General features: G+C 39.3%; 1 protein-coding gene across 4 annotated transcripts in view; it reads right to left on the minus strand.

Moving 5' to 3' along the window:
* The window catches only part of LOC138203021 (voltage-dependent R-type calcium channel subunit alpha-1E-like), a 52,190-nt gene that overhangs the window by 4,289 nt on the left and 30,594 nt on the right, over positions 1-17,307 (minus strand). For 3 of the 4 annotated variants that reach the window (XM_069157506.1, XM_069157507.1, XM_069157504.1), the window contains exons 19-43: positions 13,176-13,946; positions 11,959-12,188; positions 11,570-11,705; positions 11,288-11,417; positions 9,704-9,763; positions 9,457-9,563; positions 8,965-8,976; positions 8,065-8,161; positions 7,794-7,954; positions 6,746-6,883; positions 6,416-6,617; positions 6,153-6,317; positions 4,647-4,757; positions 4,441-4,521; positions 3,999-4,118; positions 3,821-3,886; positions 3,278-3,369; positions 2,656-2,830; positions 2,420-2,547; positions 1,994-2,090; positions 1,655-1,760; positions 1,066-1,173; positions 880-980; positions 348-454; positions 165-264 (exon numbers count right to left, since the gene is read on the minus strand). In XM_069157506.1, the coding sequence (XP_069013607.1) occupies positions 165-264; positions 348-454; positions 880-980; positions 1,066-1,173; positions 1,655-1,760; positions 1,994-2,090; positions 2,420-2,547; positions 2,656-2,830; positions 3,278-3,369; positions 3,821-3,886; positions 3,999-4,118; positions 4,441-4,521; positions 4,647-4,757; positions 6,153-6,317; positions 6,416-6,617; positions 6,746-6,883; positions 7,794-7,954; positions 8,065-8,161; positions 8,965-8,976; positions 9,457-9,563; positions 9,704-9,763; positions 11,288-11,417; positions 11,570-11,705; positions 11,959-12,188; positions 13,176-13,946 (3,601 nt within the window). The remainder of the gene's footprint in view (positions 1-164; positions 265-347; positions 455-879; positions 981-1,065; positions 1,174-1,654; positions 1,761-1,993; positions 2,091-2,419; positions 2,548-2,655; positions 2,831-3,277; positions 3,370-3,820; positions 3,887-3,998; positions 4,119-4,440; positions 4,522-4,646; positions 4,758-6,152; positions 6,318-6,415; positions 6,618-6,745; positions 6,884-7,793; positions 7,955-8,064; positions 8,162-8,964; positions 8,977-9,456; positions 9,564-9,703; positions 9,764-11,287; positions 11,418-11,569; positions 11,706-11,958; positions 12,189-13,175; positions 13,947-17,307) is intronic. The other variant, XM_069157505.1, reaches the window with a different exon arrangement.

The following is a 17,307-nucleotide window of genomic DNA, read 5'->3' on the forward strand; positions in this document are numbered from 1 at the left end:
ACGCTGAGGCTGCAGTGGCATTTAATGAAAATGACAATAAGAACTGCAGTGTAGCTCTGCTTTCAAGAATAAAATGTTTTAAGGGTCATAAATGAAAAGGTCTGAGGACCACCGCCTTAAAGCACGCCTGTGGTATTACTGCTGTATGATCCCGTCTGTCTTACCAGATTCTGCTGCTGACTATCATCGATGTCTGAGCTCATGGGCTGCAGGAACAGCTCCTGGGGTGAGATGGGGCTCAGAGCTACAAAGCCTCCTCTGGTCCTGTGTTGGGATGTAGAACAACATTAAGCAAACACAAGCACGGATAGGTGTACAGACACATTTGCAAACATGTGCGGACTCACAGGGCAGAACCAGCACTGTGGGCCATCATCGGCAGAGGCTGGGTGTTGGACAGGATGTCCTCAGGGAGGGTCGAGGCGTCAAGACTCTTGAACATCAAGCTGCTCTTCTAAAATGAGACACGCACAGTCAAAGGATCAAATACAGGTCAGACAGCTCGATGCTACTTTCATTTTTAAGCAATTTAGGCCATGTTTAAGTATCTGAAAGATGAAAGGCAGACAAATATCTGGTAAAAAGTGAGCTCAGTATTTTTTTTATAATCCTACTTCTACACAGTGGATGCATCAGAAATATTGTCAGTTGGAAGGGAACCTTATTCTTGTTTTGCAAGGCTGAAAGGTTTCATTGTTTTCCTCTTCCTGTCTATGTTTTTCTTTACTTTCTTAAATTCAGTCCTAAAGATGAAGTGAGATAACCTCCTCTTCCTCCTGATCAAATTATGCCATAGTACTTTCGCCAAAGAGCATAATTGATTAAAACTGTGCTGCGAGGTTGTTTGTTTTTCAGTTGAGCGTGCTGAGCTGAGCTGACCTGAGCTTCCAGCTGCTGCCTGAGCTTCTTGGCTTTGCTTTGTTTGAAGTAGTCCATTATCATCATCGAGGCGTAGATCTTCCCCACCGTCAGGTCAGTATCTGTGAGGGCAGACGCTCTACATTAACCGTCACTGCTCATCTCTCAGCATTACAGTAAGTATTGCCTACATAGTTGGAGTCAGACCTTTGTTGATAGGTACCAGTAGGTCCAAGGTCTTCTGGGGCAGATAAGGCCAAATGATACTGATCTCCTTCTGCAGCTCAGCGTCCAGAGCGATGCGGTCCTCACCGCCTGGGACAAACATCCACATACAATACGTTATACTAATACTATTAAAGCTGATGCTGTTTTTTTGTCTTAAATGATTGGAAAATTAGTTTTTTCATATATCGTTCTTTGCCTGATTTATATGAACTTTTATCAATAAAAACATGGCTGTTGACAGAATGTTTGATTTATGGAGTGATACCCAAAATCCCGTCTGCAAAAACCTTTGAATCAAACAGTTCAATGTTCAGATTTCTGTTCTGGAAATTTTTGCAAATTTGTGTATATTTAGTTACAGAATGCTAGTATATTCAAACGTACAATTTTAGAACTTGTAATACAAGAGATAATTGTCTTAATATAAGTAATCAAAAGTCATAGTTAAATCTATCAGTTAAAATATTTACCTAAGTCACCTGTAGTGTCAGGCTTGTTAATAAAGTAGTATTAAAAAATAGAATGAAAAACACAGATAAATGATAATCAAAACGATGGTGACCCTGACCTCGAGCTATTTTGATTTCCAAAGCTGTGCGGATAAGCGACATCAGAGTGGAGGTGAAGTGGACAGCCATGTCCTCGTCCAAAGGCATGTTCATCAACACCAACCTCTAACAGAGACGAAGAAAGGAAAAGAAGAGAGAAGGAAACATTTTGCACTAAATGTAACAACACATATTCAATGGTCTCAAAAGGGAAGAAAAATTGTATTATCTATCTCAAACATAAGTGGTCCACCAGAGAAGATCTGCCAATACATTTTAACAACATTTTAAGGCACAGTTTATTTATTTAACGTTTAACATTTATCATGTTTATAAAACAGTAAGAACGTTTTCAGTACCTTATAGGCGATCTTAGCAGGACACTTTTTACCGAGGCCCAGAGGTGGTGACATGTGTATTAACGTCTCGTACATAGCCGTGTAATGAATGCGACCACTTCAGGGGACAAACAGGTGACGACAAGTGAGGGAAAGTGCAGACACAGAAAACAGAAACAAAAGGTGGAGGGATTAATGAACAGAGGCATAAAACTCTGTTGTGTTCGGTTTCTATTTCTTCCAAAATGTACTTAGTCAGGGAAATCTAAATGCCACCAACTTGTGTGTAACATGTCTATTTTATTGCACTTTAAAGCATTAACATTTCATTCTCTCTGGCTGCCCTCTGCTGGATAAAAACAGAACAAGAACGTTGATCAGGTCTGCTTGAAACTAAAAAACTGAGAATATGAATAAATAAGCAGAATAAAAAAGATCACGTCTCACCATGCCAAGCGATCATACTCCCCCCAGATCCGCACAAACTCGTCCAGGTGATGGGGACCAAGGATAGAGGAGTCTCGTGTCAGGTACTCAAAGTTATCCATAATCACAGCCACAAACAGATTCAGCATCTAAAACAAGATGTAAATAAAGATCTGAGGAGCAAATCATGACAGCTGAAAAGACAAACCGAGGACGATGAGAGCTACTGCAGAAATGTTATGTGTGTTAGTTCTGACCAGGAAAGAGCTGAAGAAGATGAAGGAGACAAAGTAGCAGTAAGCGAAGTCAGTCCCACAGCCGCCCTCGTGGTCGGGAGAGATGGTGAGGGGGGAGATTGAAGGGTCTGGTTCACACTCCCGACCAGACAGACAGGAGAGCATGATCTCCTGCCAGGACTCCCCTGTCGCACTCCTGGTGGTTTAAACACAAACAAACAAGCAGCTGACGTCAAACTGAGATCACCTTCATACAAAACGAGCTTTAAAAGTCCTTTAATTAAAGGAGCAGTGTGTAGGTAATCGTGACATCTCCCTTCCAAGTGTTTAATAGAAGCTAGTATGGCAAAGAAACTCCTAAAAAAAAAAATCAAAAGTCTCTCTATAGCCAGTATATGGTTTGTCCCTCCTGGGCTACTGTAGAAACATGGCAGGCTCCCAGGAAGAGGACCCGCCCTATATGTAGATGTAAAGGGCTTCCGCTAATGTAATGAAAACACAATAATTCTAAATTTCAGGCAAAGAGACACTAATGAAAACATAATCATGTCACCCTTAGATCCTACACACTGTACCTTAAAATAAAGTATTGTCCATATGCACTTTCATCAGTCTGGGGAGATATTTCTTTATCTTTGCCCACCTGAACAGAAGCATCAGAGCGCTGAAAAAAGTCTTGAAATTGTTGTGCTGATTGATGTGACTCTCGTCATTCAGCTTGATGTTTCCAAACACCTGCAGGAAAAACACATTGCTTCAGTAAATTAAGATTTTTTTTGTTTATTGTATATTATATTAGGCAGTTGCTGCTAATCTTCCAGGGTTTGAAAATAAAATAAAAATGTCCAAATAACATAAATATAATCATAAAAGCTGGGACTAAACATTTAAATAACAAAAAACAGCTGCTTTAAAATAATAGCAATAAATGGTTAAAATTACCTCATAACATAAACACAACAAAAGGAAAGAGTGCACAGAAAAAGCTCATACAAATCACAATACAAACACACAAAAATACTTAAAATGAATCAAAATGTTAACATTAAATGTATGTATTCAGTCACATTATCTGTTTCTTAAAAATGTGCACGTGATTCTATAATGTTGTTTGGTAACTTACTCCATTGCCATAAAGACATCTTGTAAAAAACGAAATAATGTTTTTATTAGTGAAAGCACCAACCTGCATTCCAATTATGGCGTATATGAAGAAAAGCATGGCGATAAGAAGACAGACGTAAGGAAGAGCCTGACGGAGAAGAGAAAGCATAGAGAGTGGATTAAAACATATCATAGTTTGTTATATTCTCTTAAAATATTCTCTTTAAAATAAGAAGAAAGATCAAAGCTGATTGTAAAACCTTGAAAGATTGCACAAAGGTCCACAGCAGAATCCGAATGGTGTAGCCCTGTCTCAGCAGCTTGATCAACCTGGCTGCTCGGAAAAGCTTCAGGAAACTCATGTTGATGGTGTTCACCGACTGGGACAGACGCATGAGTGGTTAGAGAGCGGGTGACACAGAGAGAGGGAGGAGGAGAGAGTGGCAGACAGCAGAGAGAGACAGGACGTAAAACACAGATGGCCAAATTCATCACAACAAGACTTAAGTTGTGTCTGGAGGCAGGGATCGTAACACGCACGCACACACACACACACACACACACACACACACACACACACACACACACACACACACGGAAACTTGGACAGGAAGAATGCTGCTTTTAAAGCAGCCTATTCTTGTCTTTTTATCTTAGGGTCACAACATTGTGAAGATGAATGGTGTCTTGGCAGTTTCTTACCTGTAAATCCACAACTATCTCTGAGATGCTGCCAAGAACGGTGATGAAATCAAAAATATTCCAAGTATCTCGAAAGTAGTTCTGCCCGGAAAAGGAAACGTTTCTCAGTAAACACAGATAAAATCCTCACGAGCGGAGCTAAAAATGTGCTCTGAATTGTCTTTGATTTTTGCTGTTTCAGTTTTCCTGCTTGCTTTAAGACTCACCACTAAGCCAAATGCCATGATCTTGAGTATACACTCCATGGAGAAGAGGACGGTGAAGGCTGTGTTTAGGTGTTTTAACACTGTATCGTAAGCTGCTGGAGCCGAGTGGTACTGAAGAAACAGAGAGAGAACACTCCAACAAGTAAATCTGATGATCAATAAAGTGTCATTGATCCATTTACAAGCATCACCACACATACTTTCCAAGGCCATGATGATGGATTTGCATGTTTTAAACCATTGTTTGTTTATCTTCCATAGTTCTTTGCTTTAATTTCAGCAAAGTATGTAGACAAAAACATGCCTCAGGTTGATAATTCATATTTGTGTTAAAGTTTCATTATTATCTTTAAGTGCAGCAACTGAAAAGTAACTTTAGAGAATACAAATGTACATATTGGAAGAACAGAATTTGTTTATTTGTGAGTTGGTGTCTGGAAATATTCATCTTTCGCGACAAATTGAGTGTGAAACGAACCTCAAGGATAAACAATAAAAGAACATGACCATTGTGAAAGGTAGTGTGTGAATCTGGTGGGTTATTGCTTTAAAAATGTTTCTCTTTTGTTTTTTATTTTTATATTTTTTGGAGTTCAAAGCAAACTCAAATAAGACTAAACCTTGGTAATTATTGAATCTGGCATTTGGCGAGACAAGTGTTTGTGATCAATTTTAACATTCAGTAAAAGTGAGGCTTTGCTTGACTCTTCAAAAGGTGGACCACAAGGTTTAGTTTGGATATATTGTATCTGTCCCCTAATAATAACAATATTTTTGACGATATGACAAAATAAGTATTTTTTAATTTTAAGAACATACAATTGCAACAAAATGAGTGTTATAGTTGTATATGTGGGCATACATTGGAGTTTACCTTCAAATATTCAGTAAAAACGAACATGTTTCTGTGGTTTGTTGTATCTTTTCTAATTATATCACTTCCACACTGATGAACTCGTTCCCTTTTTGGATCTAACTTGTCCACCGTGGAGTAACTTTTTAGCCAGACTTGTTGCTGTGTGTTAGGTAGCACGTAGTGTACGTCATACTGTTACGTCAACAAGTCAAAATATTGCATTTACCAAAGTATCAATTTCTTTTAATCATAAAAATTATACCGTCATTAAACTGAATGATACGATATAGCACACACCAACTGCAGAATAGATTATGTCTGATGTTTAAATGAAGAGTTTTCATACATTTTCACAATTACCAGCATCCAACTTTCAAATGTCAAGCGTGGGGAGTTTTTTTTTTTAAACATCAAAACAGTCTCTGCTTTTAACTACACAACCTGATCTAACTTTACAATTCAATAAAGTTTAATTGACTTTTACTGTCATGGATCTCAAAGATAAATTTAGTTCAGTTTAAAATCTGGCATGAAATGAAACCCTGGGTTTTAGGAAATCAATCTAAAATTGTAGCTAATAGACTCCAGCATGGAAAAACAAAAGTAAGGTCCTTTAGGCTTTTTTCATTACTAGTGAATGGATCATTTACCTTCATCATGAGAACAACAGTATTGAGGGCGATCATGACGAGCACCGTGTACTCGAAAGACGGCGACGCCACAAAGTGCCACAGCTTGTACTGGACAGTTTGTCTGTTCTGGGGCATGTAGCGGGTCATCGGCTTGGCACTGATGGCGAAGTCAATGCAGGCCCTCTGATGGGGAGAAATTTGACAAAACAGACACACGAAGCTGAAGATGATTCTTAATTACATGAACAGGTGTGATTAACATGCGTTTCGCCGCTACACACCTCGTTCTTCTCCAGACTGCACTCCTGAATCATCTTGTCACCCTGCTCCTGGAAGGTGATGATGATCAAAGCCACAAAGATGTTGACGAAGAAAAATGGGAAGACTACGAAGTAGACCACGTAGAAAACGGACATCTCCATCCGGTTCCCGCGACTTGGCCCCATGTTCTCCTCTGTAACATCAGTAGAGTGCTGGAGGACCCTGGATGAGACAATACATTTAAAACGGTTTGTGTCATACACTAACATGTACAGTAAGTAATGTGAAGCAATTATACACTGCAAAAACTGAGCATGACCCTTTCAACTGTGTATGATTTCCCCACTTACTGAGGCCATCCTTCTCCAGTGGAGACGGTAAAAAGTGTGAGCAGAGCCCAGCAGACGTTGTCGTAGTGAAACTCGTGTCTCTTCCACTCTCTCCTCTTCACCTCTTTTTTGTCTCTGGTGTAGTCAATGTAGTAGCCTCTGAAGGGAATAGAACATCCCAGAAGTCATCATTTTACTTAATTCACCAATTAAACCAGCAGTTTCAAAGAACAGAAAGGTACCAAAGCTTTTGTTACGAGTAAATGTTACTCATACTATTGACTTGTGAGTGTGAGGCTCCGCAGCCAATCACAGCCTATCTGAGGGTAGTGTTTGTATTTGGAGCTATTTGTGCTTTTCCTTATTATGGACAGTGTGTCACAAAGGTCAGAAGAGTTGTGGTTACATTTATTAAATTAAATAGGTAGTAATTTAAAGTATTTAGCTGTTTGCCACAGAGCTCTCTAGTGGAGCAGTGGCATTTTGTTTCCTTCTGTACTTTCTGCTGGGTAGTTAGCTTTGTTAGTGTAACTTACATTTTTTGTAGTTTGTGTTTTTTGGTTTCATGGCTTGTATTTTCCTTAAGTTAGCTTTAAATGCAAAAAAAAAAGTTCAGCACAGAATCCCCCATTAAATTGACAATGTGTAGTTGTTGTTTTTTTACCACATTAATGTACAGATTAATCCAACAAGATATATTTTATTAATTTGTGAACTTTTGAATGAGGCGGTAGGTGGATTTTGTTATCTTTGAACAAAGCCAAACTTGTTGTTTCCTCTTCAGTCTTTAAGTTGAGTTTAGAGTGGTATCAATCTCATTTACAGTTATTCTCAGCAGGAAAGTGAATGAGAATGTTTAATAAAATGTCAAAACTATTGCTTTAAACCTCCACTTGGGGAACAAAGATGATAGAAACAGAAGAGTTTGACGCTCCATATTCAAGTTTCTTATGTTAACTATTTTTCCAGCAGTGCATTTCTATTATGAGTGACAATGTGTAGGAGGAGTTTTTGATATTTACAGTAAATAATAAGACAGATGTGGACAGTGTTTCAGATATTTGCTTACTGGCATTCTTTCTCTGAATTCATGGAGCTGTCAGTGCAATAGAAGAACTTCCCCTTAAAGAGCTGCACCGCAATCACTGCAAAGATGAACATGAAGAGCTGGTACACAATGAGGATGTTGAAGACATTCTTCAGAGACGTGACCACACAGTCAAAAACTGCCTGAAGATGAGAAAGACAAGAGGGAGGCAAAGGAAAATAATCTGTCAGTGATCTGTGAAATAACACAAAAAGCCAAAATACTGGAGTGTTTGCAAATGTTTACATCATACCTTGAGTTTAGGAAGTCTCTTGATGGTTTTAAGAGGCCGCAGAACTCTCAGCACCCGGAGGGACTTTATTGTCTTGATGTCTCGCCCTTTGTTGTTTCTGTTGACATTGAAATACAGCACTGAGGAACAAAGTTGTACATTCAAACATATGAACACAGACATGTGGTAAAGACACATTCAAAAAAACAAAAACAAAGTCAAATCAAAATGTTAACACAAGTGCATATAACAAAAATAAAAAACAATGAAACATGGAACTTCAACTTGAGTGTGTATGTTTGGAGCCTGGCAGATGTCAGGGGAAAATTTCTGATAATATGAAGAATTTCAATGCTTAAATTAATGATCTATATAATTTCACTTCCATTAATAGTTTGTGTTCTCATATTGTGCTATGGCTTAAAATGACTTTATTCCATCAAATTAGTTAAGCAGTTTCTGTGGTTTTTGCCCTCAAATAACTAAATTCTTTCTATCAAGTTCTATTCTATTCTATTCTATTTATTCTTGTCCTTGTATTAAGCAAAGCTTGATCTGTGCATGCATGTAATAAAGTTTCCTTTTGATTATGAACCAAGACCCCAAGATAATGTTATTCCCTTTTACAGAATATTTTTTTTCCACTGATTTCTCTGCATAAATTTATGACAAAAGGAGACAAATATGGCACAAATTATTAATCAAAGTGCAGAAAGTATGACTGTTTTATTATTATTTAGTGCTGCCACATCATCAGTGCTTTTACCCCTGATACCTGCTCGACAGCAGTTTTGTGAGCTGATGAAGACAAACAAAAATGTGTTAAGTATAAAAAATAAGGAAAAATAAAGACAAATAAATATTAAGAAATATGAGAAGCTTATGAGAGGAGTTTATACTTAGTGTGACTAAAATTTTTACCCCATCACATTCCTGGTTGCCCCAACAGTGACAAAATCCACAGGAACAACAGAGAAAAAAAATCAAGGCATAAAGAGAGATACAACGTGAGCACAGCTCAAAGGATCACAGCGATATTCACAACAGAGAAATCAACATACAGTACAGTCATCTGTACAACAAAATAAACAAAAGTTTTGGTTAGTTATCTGTCACACTCATACTGGGAAAGACAACAGAAAAAAAAAATTACTGTAGAGGCTTTAAACATCAGTCATGACGATCTCCACCCATGTTTGAGCTTCAGAATTACATAGAAATCCATCTTTTCCTCTTGTTGTACCCCTGTTGTAGTTAAATCGGAGTTACACATTGTAAAGGACCATGCATGCCTCCATTTTGCTGAGAGTCTTTGAGGGAGGGTCGTTTCGAACAATACTGTATGCTCAGAAAATCATTTTACTGCAGTGAGTCAGTCATTAGTCATCGGGAGGCAGCTCGATACTGACTCACGTTAGAGCAAAGGCGATCAGAGCCCCCACCACTACAATGAAGTCCAGGATGTTCCACATGTCTCGGAAATAAGAGCCATCGTGCAGAATGAGACCCTGGTCTATCATCTGGAGGACAAACACACACCCACACGGACATGTAAACAGAGCAGATTAAATACACACAGGGACCAAAAACCCCTCTGAGTAATTCTAGAGAAAAGTTAAATCCTTTAAAAGTAGAAGTAAGATATCTTTCCATCACCCACCTTGATGATCATTTCAAAGGTGAACACTCCTGTGAAGACGTAATCGAAATATCGGAGGACCTGTATGATTTAAAAATAAGAGGAAATGCATTTTTAAAACTTTTGTCTACAATTACAGACTCTCCTCTCTCATTTAGCATCACTGTGACACACTCACAACTACAGCGCCACAGGAGTAGATAACATTTACATAAATCCCACCCAGCCGGTGGCAATGAACTTGTTACCTTCTAATTTGCACAATTCCTACACCTTAATGCCTGCAAATAAACATTATTAGGATGAATCAGTACATTTGTAAGCGGTGTCAAAGAGTAGCTCTGGCAAATCAATGTTATTACAAATCTGAAAGAAATTACTGACTCAAATGAGGAATTCTAGTTTCTCTGTCTGGCTCTGGGTCCTTTGAATCATTTGGCCCATAAAACATGCTGTTTAGTGCTGAAACCAGACCATATATTTCCTAAACGGGTGCTCCAGTAATGTAGTCTTACACATCCATTAAGTTGTGTGACTGCGCTTTTTTAGCAGGTATCTGATCTGCGGTTACTGGCCCCACCAAGCTACCCAATGTTTATTGTTTGTTGTTTATCCATGCTGTTTTTCTCTCTCTCTCTTTCTGCACTCCCCTCACACCGACCGGTCAAGGCAGATGGTCTTCCACCTCTGAGCCTGGTTCTGTTGGAGCTTTCTTCCAGTTAAAATTGAGCTTTACCTTCCAGCTGTCACTCTTGTGGGTTCATGTCTATTATGTTGTTAAATTATGTTGTAAGGACTACACTATGTTCAGTGCCCTGAGATCATTTTTGTGGTGATGTGTTACAATATAAATATAACTGAATTGTAAAATTGAAAAGCCCCAGATGAGATAACCCTGATAATGTCATTATGACATCATTATTGTCTCAGACTTGACAAAGCCTGCCGGAGCCACAGACGACTTCATACAACTGTTCAAACAGGCTGATCAGGGCTACAAGTAACATTATATTAATGTGTAAGACTGGTGTGGTGTCCCTTTAAGTTCTTCTGTTCTCCTTCAAAAGCAGCACAGTGACAAAAAGACATTTTAAAATTGAATAACTGACTTCAAACAGGGAGTGATGTCTGTGGAAATGTTTGTAATTTAAAAGACGGGAAATATGAATGGCAGAGTTAAGTCACTTTTTCTGTCTCACTCACATTATTACGAAATACAGCGCAGATTTTAGTCGTGTGCTTACTTGGTTACTCTCGACACGCTCCATGATTCTGAGAAAAGTGAAAAGCTGTGAAAAACAAACTGCACAGCTCTTTCCCAGGCAGAGCAGCTGATTCCAACCTTGTGTGTGCATGAAGCCAAATGTGTCATGACACATTGTTGCTGTCACAAGTGCTATGTCAACTGGAGATCAAACCTGAAAGAGTCACTCTGAGTTAAAACCTCGTCATTTTACAAAAAGTAGGTTCGAGTTTTTATCCGGTTTTTTTAGTCCATTTAAAATGTTTGTTTTCTTGATGATAATGGGCATAGTGATACATTAAGACCCGCTTTTCTTTGAATAAAATTACAAACACGTCCGGAGAGGTGTGTTTAGGGCTCACCTTGTTTCTGTCTGAATTCGTGCACACGGGGTCCTCAGCCGCCAGAGCAATGCTGCTCGCCACGATCACAAGGAGGATGGTCATCTCAAAATAGCGCAAAGTGACCACATAGTGACAAATCCTCCTGATGCTGTGGTGCAGCAAAGGAGAAGATGTTTGTTGTAGGTTAATGATGGTGAACATAAAAAAAAGCACACAAAGATAGAAATACTTTTAGAACTGAATAAACAAGTAAACACGACTTCATCGCTTCTGATAGTCAGTGATTCTGTTGCATCTTACGGGTTGGAGGCCTTGAAGATGAACATGCTGTCTGGAGCTACAGGTTTAGGAGGAATCGGAGGTTCCTCCTCCTCCTCTGTCTCCTCCTCTCTGTCGCTCGGCTCAGACTGGTATGCCTCCAACTCTTTGCTCTTCACTAAAAACCCAGACAGAAATGCGAGGGAAAGAATAAAAGCAAATGTTTCAGCTGTACATGGACAGCTATGACAAAGAAAGAAAAACATGAGTCACCAGCACAATAGATTCAGCAAAAAAACTATTAGTGGCTTCTCTCATCAGATGTCAGCAACACCTACACACAGCGGTACAGTGATACTGACATTAAATCCAGCTTTATGATGCAGTGTGTAAAGCAGTGTGACTTCAGTGGGAAGTGGTCACGGTGCTACCTGTCATGGGCGTGAGCTCCAGCAGTGGTTGTGCAGACATTTCGATGGCCACGCTGCCCTCCAGGTTGGATTTGTCACGTTTGAGGGAGACCGGACGGTTCTCAGACTCCATGGCGCTCACGGTGTACTCCGTGGCCTCTAACGCAGCCTCCACCGGGATGTTTAGGCCGCCCTCACCCTGCTCTGACCAGCTACAGTCCAGCAGCTTTTCGCACTGAGCATGGTCGCCACTGGGCACAGAAGACATGGAAATATTTCTTGAAGGAAAGACTGTGCAAAAGCTCTGGTTTGTTTGTAACATCCTGTTCTTATTGTTAAATTATCTGATAAAGTAGATGTTCCTCCCTGCAAAAGGATCACACCTTGACATCTCTTCATGTTTTTATCTAAGCTCGCAGAATGGCTCTAAATAGGCCAATTTTGGTCAGTACGCCACTTATATACAGACTCATGACTCTTAAAAAGAATACTGAAGAATAGCCATGAAATGTATTAATCACCACCAAGATAAAATGTAAAAAAACACATTTGTCTCTCCCTGACTTTTCATCTTAGGACGTCATGAGGTCAAAATTTCCCTTTGTTCTTACCTGTGTAACATATCCATTTACTGAACTGTACTTTATGTTTAGTGCTAATTAGCAATTCTCAACATGTTGACACACGACATACACTTCTATATCCATAAAATATCTACTTTTCTGGCAAAGGTTGCTGTGATTTTTTTTTTCCTTCTCCATTTCGGCCAGGAAGAGATCCCTTCCTCATACAATTACACAGAAGCGAGATGGGACAAATTCCGAAATCCTCATTCTTTGACAAAACATCTTTCAAAGTTTAATTGAAGACTACCAAAGCCTCACATTTTCTCCAATTGGATTTAATTCTTGTACAAAGACAGCACTAATTTAGTTTCCATCTCCTTCAAAAGACACACATTAAACATCTTCTTCAGTATGCATAGGTACAATGATTGATTAATGATCAACAAATGATTACAGCAGCCAAAAACGTTTTTAGTATATATATGAGCAGCTGAGTAATGTTCTGAGATAGATGTGGAAAAAAGTAAATCTACTTTAAAAGACACTCTTAGCTGGAAAAGTCCATGTCGTCTAAGATGAACTGAATATCTATCAGGTAAATGCAATAAATACAGTGAGAAATAAGTTCATAAGAGTATCAATCAGTCAAGAAATAAATGAGAACAGCCTTACCTTCTACAATCTTCTCCAACTTCTGCATATGGGTTGACGATGCACGTTCCACAGTCATCTTGGGCTGTCCCTCCTTCTCCCTCTGCTCTCTCCCCCTCCTCTCCTCCTTCCTTCTCTTCCCTTTCGTCCAGTATCTTCCTCTCCTGGCTGAGAGACCGTCTGACATGTAGCACCTCATGTGGTGACTGCACACAGTCCAGACTCTTGGCCTCAGTGCGGGCATCGCGGTGACGGTGGCGTCTGTGGCGGGCAACTTCTTCGGGCCCCTGACTGGTCCTAAACTTTCGGGCCATCCTGTGTCTGCCCCCGCCTGCTGTCCGGTGGTTCGCTCCTGCAGTTTTCTCGTCACCCAGGTTTACCAGAGGCTCGGCCGCCGGAGGCTCAGGGATAGGAATGGAGACGGACATTGGAGGCTCAGGTAGCGGCATCCCCACCGACATGGGGGACTCAGGCAGGTGGGCCGGGCTGGCCTCCGGGGAAAGGGTGGAGGCGTGGTGGGCGATGGTGGGAGTTTCGTTGGTGTCCTCCGGTGGGCTGGCAAACAGCTCCTCTCTGCTCGCCATCTGACGACGTTTGCGCAGCTGGTTGGCTCTCTGCTCCCACACCGACATGTTAACTTTTCTCCTCCTCTCGCGGCGGTTGGAGAAGGCATTGGAGCCACTGAGAGGCTGCTCGTCTGCGGCACACCCTGGACCCTCAAGCTCTTCCGGGAAATTTGGTCGTCCTCTGTGGATCGCCCGTTTCCTGTATAGGTACGGTCTTCTCCTCCCTCTAAGGACCACAATATATGACACATCAATATAAGGCAGAAACACACCCATATTTAAGGAATTGGTGACAAAAACATCAACACTAGTGTCCATTCAGCATACCAGTTATATATATAAATATATATGTATATATAAAAAAAAAATCTTCAAACAAATAAAATAAAAGTTGCAAAAAAAAGACAGGCCTTTTCTGTGAAATTATCATGTTAGTTGATTAGTAACACAAAAAATTCCCATGGAAAAATGTGCAAGAAGTACAAAGACATCCAAAAGTAAAAATACCTGAGAGGTAAGGACAGGTTAAAAGTAAAAGAGAATAACAAAAACCACAAGGACAAAAAGGGAAGGTGCAGGATTAAAGTGCAAACATTGTCTAAAAAATAATCTCACTAATCGAGTAGGGAAACTCAAGAGAGAAATTCTGTGTGACAGAAATGCATACAGTTATACTTACTGGTATTCAGATTCTTTTGTTGTCCATGTAATCAATGAGTGATTATTTGAAAACAAGACATTAGTGTTTTACAACATACACAGAACAGTTGTTGTGGCACAGAACAAAATATGTTTAGGGGATGAAAACTGGGAGGTTTATCCAAAACAGGCTGAATTCAGCACTTTATTTATTAATAATGTTTAATTTAATTCAAGGGATTTAACTCCTTATATTGAATTTAATTTCAAATGTCTAAATTGTAACTGATCTTAAACCTGACAGATTGTTTTGGTCAGTGCCACATAACAAGTAAATAACAAGACAACGTGATGGAGCCATAAAAAACACTGTAACCGGCATCTTGATAGCTGCAACATTTACAGGACTAACATTCAAATATGTAACAGACAAATGATACATTCAGTGTCCCAACTAGAGAGTCAAAGAGCAGCAGAAGAGTCCATGCTGCTGTCAAACTAAGTGATGTCCACAACTTTAGTGGGTTAGAAAGACCAGCCATCGTATCACCTCAGGAATTCTTTAAATATTGTTTCTAAAAAATACTTGTTTATCACTAGTGACTGGACCAGATCAGGTATACAGGCAGCTACTGACCCCTTTCCATTTAGATTTTGTATAATATTAACTTGCAGAGACTGCCACAAGTAATTCTTCACATTTTTCATTGTTATATTTCTCATGGAAAAAGCATCACATGGTATATAGAGACACATCCCATAGGCGTCTCAGTGGGCGGTTGGTTAAGACACATACCATGTTATTGTACCTTTCCCTGTTTGTTTCTAGATGTGTTGCATGCGATGATGCTCTCCCTCCCTTGTTTGTTGTCTGTCTCTATTTTATAAACTAGGAAAAAAAAAAAAAAAAAAAAAAAAAAAAAATCCAAAAATGACAAGAAAGAAAAACACGAGTATTTTTCGGAGAACCCCCAACATTCAGAACTTGAGCGTCAGTTGCAGAAAAGAAAATGTTGTTGGTTCAACAACCAATAACCATTAGGATTATACAACAGGATGTCTCCTGCGTTTTATCTTAGAACTAAAACATTTAAAACCTTCAAATGCAGAAATCAGCAATGGAGTCTTTTTTAATCAATCATTTTCTCAATATTACATTTAATATATTCTTATATTCTAACTTTGACAAGAATAAAATGTAACACTTATTAGGATGGATCACTTATCTCAAGCAAGTTTTGAGGCTGTGCAAGTTGATATTCTATTGTACTGGTATGTCCAATATGGGTAAATAAAGGAAGACCTTTCTAGGTAGGATTATCATATGGTATGATTTGGAAAACCAAGCAAGTACAGTAAACACCTAGAGTTTGTAGCTAATAATAATTTTTACAGCAGACAATTTGACTTGTCATAGCACACACATTAATGATCACTCAGTTACATTAAGTGTACCAGTATGCACAATAGCAGTCTCTTCCCATAGGTGGAAATTAGCTATTGTTAAAGTAATTGAATACAACTGTGTGTTTCCTGCTATTATAGTCAAAATGTCAATTGTGAAAAAGATTTAAGGTTTAAAAAGTTTATTACAAGTACAGTCCTAATCCAGCCAGGTCAGCGTTCAGAATGAGAAACTCAGGTATTCAGATATTTTATGTAATAGTTTTATCCCGGGGTGAAGTGCTATTTGTTGAAGTACCAGAGCACACATAGAATACGTGCATGCACAAGTGCACATACAGTACAGGTTTTTGCTGTTCCTAAGGTTGTGTAACCACTGTACCTGTATGGTGGCAAGTTTTCAGGCAGTAGTCAATAACGTATATTGTCCTCTCTTTAGTTTAATAAAGTCAACAAAAATAATGATGCTATTTCAAACATTTTTCTGGATTACTCGTCTAAAGTGTGATTGTCCGATTTTAGTCTCAACAGGTTCCTGTCAGCGTTTCACAATAAATGCCTTGTTAAGGAATGAAGGATTTCTGTCTGTTGAAACACCAGAGGGCTTTTAATTTGAAAGATACAGGAAGTTTAGCTAACTGTGGCGTATCAAAATGAGGCTACAATTTGACATCTTGAATTAATCAATACAGCTTAAATGTCAATATAACAACTTTGACCATTCCATTTGTTATTATTGGCTCTCTTGCATAACAAACTGTTCAGAGATGATTAGATCTTCAAACACTTATCAAATTTAAGTGAATTTCAACTGGATCAAGCGAACTGTGAACATGTTCGCTCCTCACTTGGGCAGAGTGTCGTTCAGGAGCAGTCCAGCAGCTCTACACTTGGCAAAAATGCCAGTGAATCTGATCAGCCAGAGTCACACTGAGAAGGGAAACTTGGCCAAAACTTGACACACCCCAAAGTGTGCCTCCTCCCAGTCCAGTGATACTTTCAGACTTCCTACTGTTCCTAACAACTTTTGAAAAACACCTCCTGCCCTCCTCTTCCTCCAGACTTACTGGATCATTGGACCTGTGGAAAGGCTGCCAGGTCACTGAGAGGAGCAGGAGTGAAGAATTACTTCTCTCACTAATAACAGAGGCTGCCCATAACTAACCACAGGCAAATACAGTTACAGAAGTCTTAATAATGCATCTGAAACTATCTGTCACGCTTTAGAAATAGGCACATTCAATTTACATTCACAACTTTGTCGTCAATGCATTAAAAATGCCTCTGGCTTGCATTTATCATGCTGATAAAGGAAGTGAACTGAAGGAAGTGAAGAACATACTGTTTCAAACATTTATCAGTTACGCCTACAACTGCTTCTCTGACTGTCCACAATCAATAATCCTGTGGAAAATCTTACAGGCTTATCCTTAACGATTTTCCAACATCTCCTCGCTAATAAACAAAAGGAACACGATGATCGCATTCAGGATCACCACCAGCTTTCCCACAGCATTCATATCTTTAAGTAAGTGTTTCATTCT

This window comes from Embiotoca jacksoni, unplaced genomic scaffold (assembly GCF_022577435.1).
Source record: "Embiotoca jacksoni isolate LCO1_2020_lvr unplaced genomic scaffold, fEmbJac1.0.p SCAF_22, whole genome shotgun sequence".
NCBI lineage: Eukaryota > Metazoa > Chordata > Actinopteri > Embiotocidae > Embiotoca > Embiotoca jacksoni.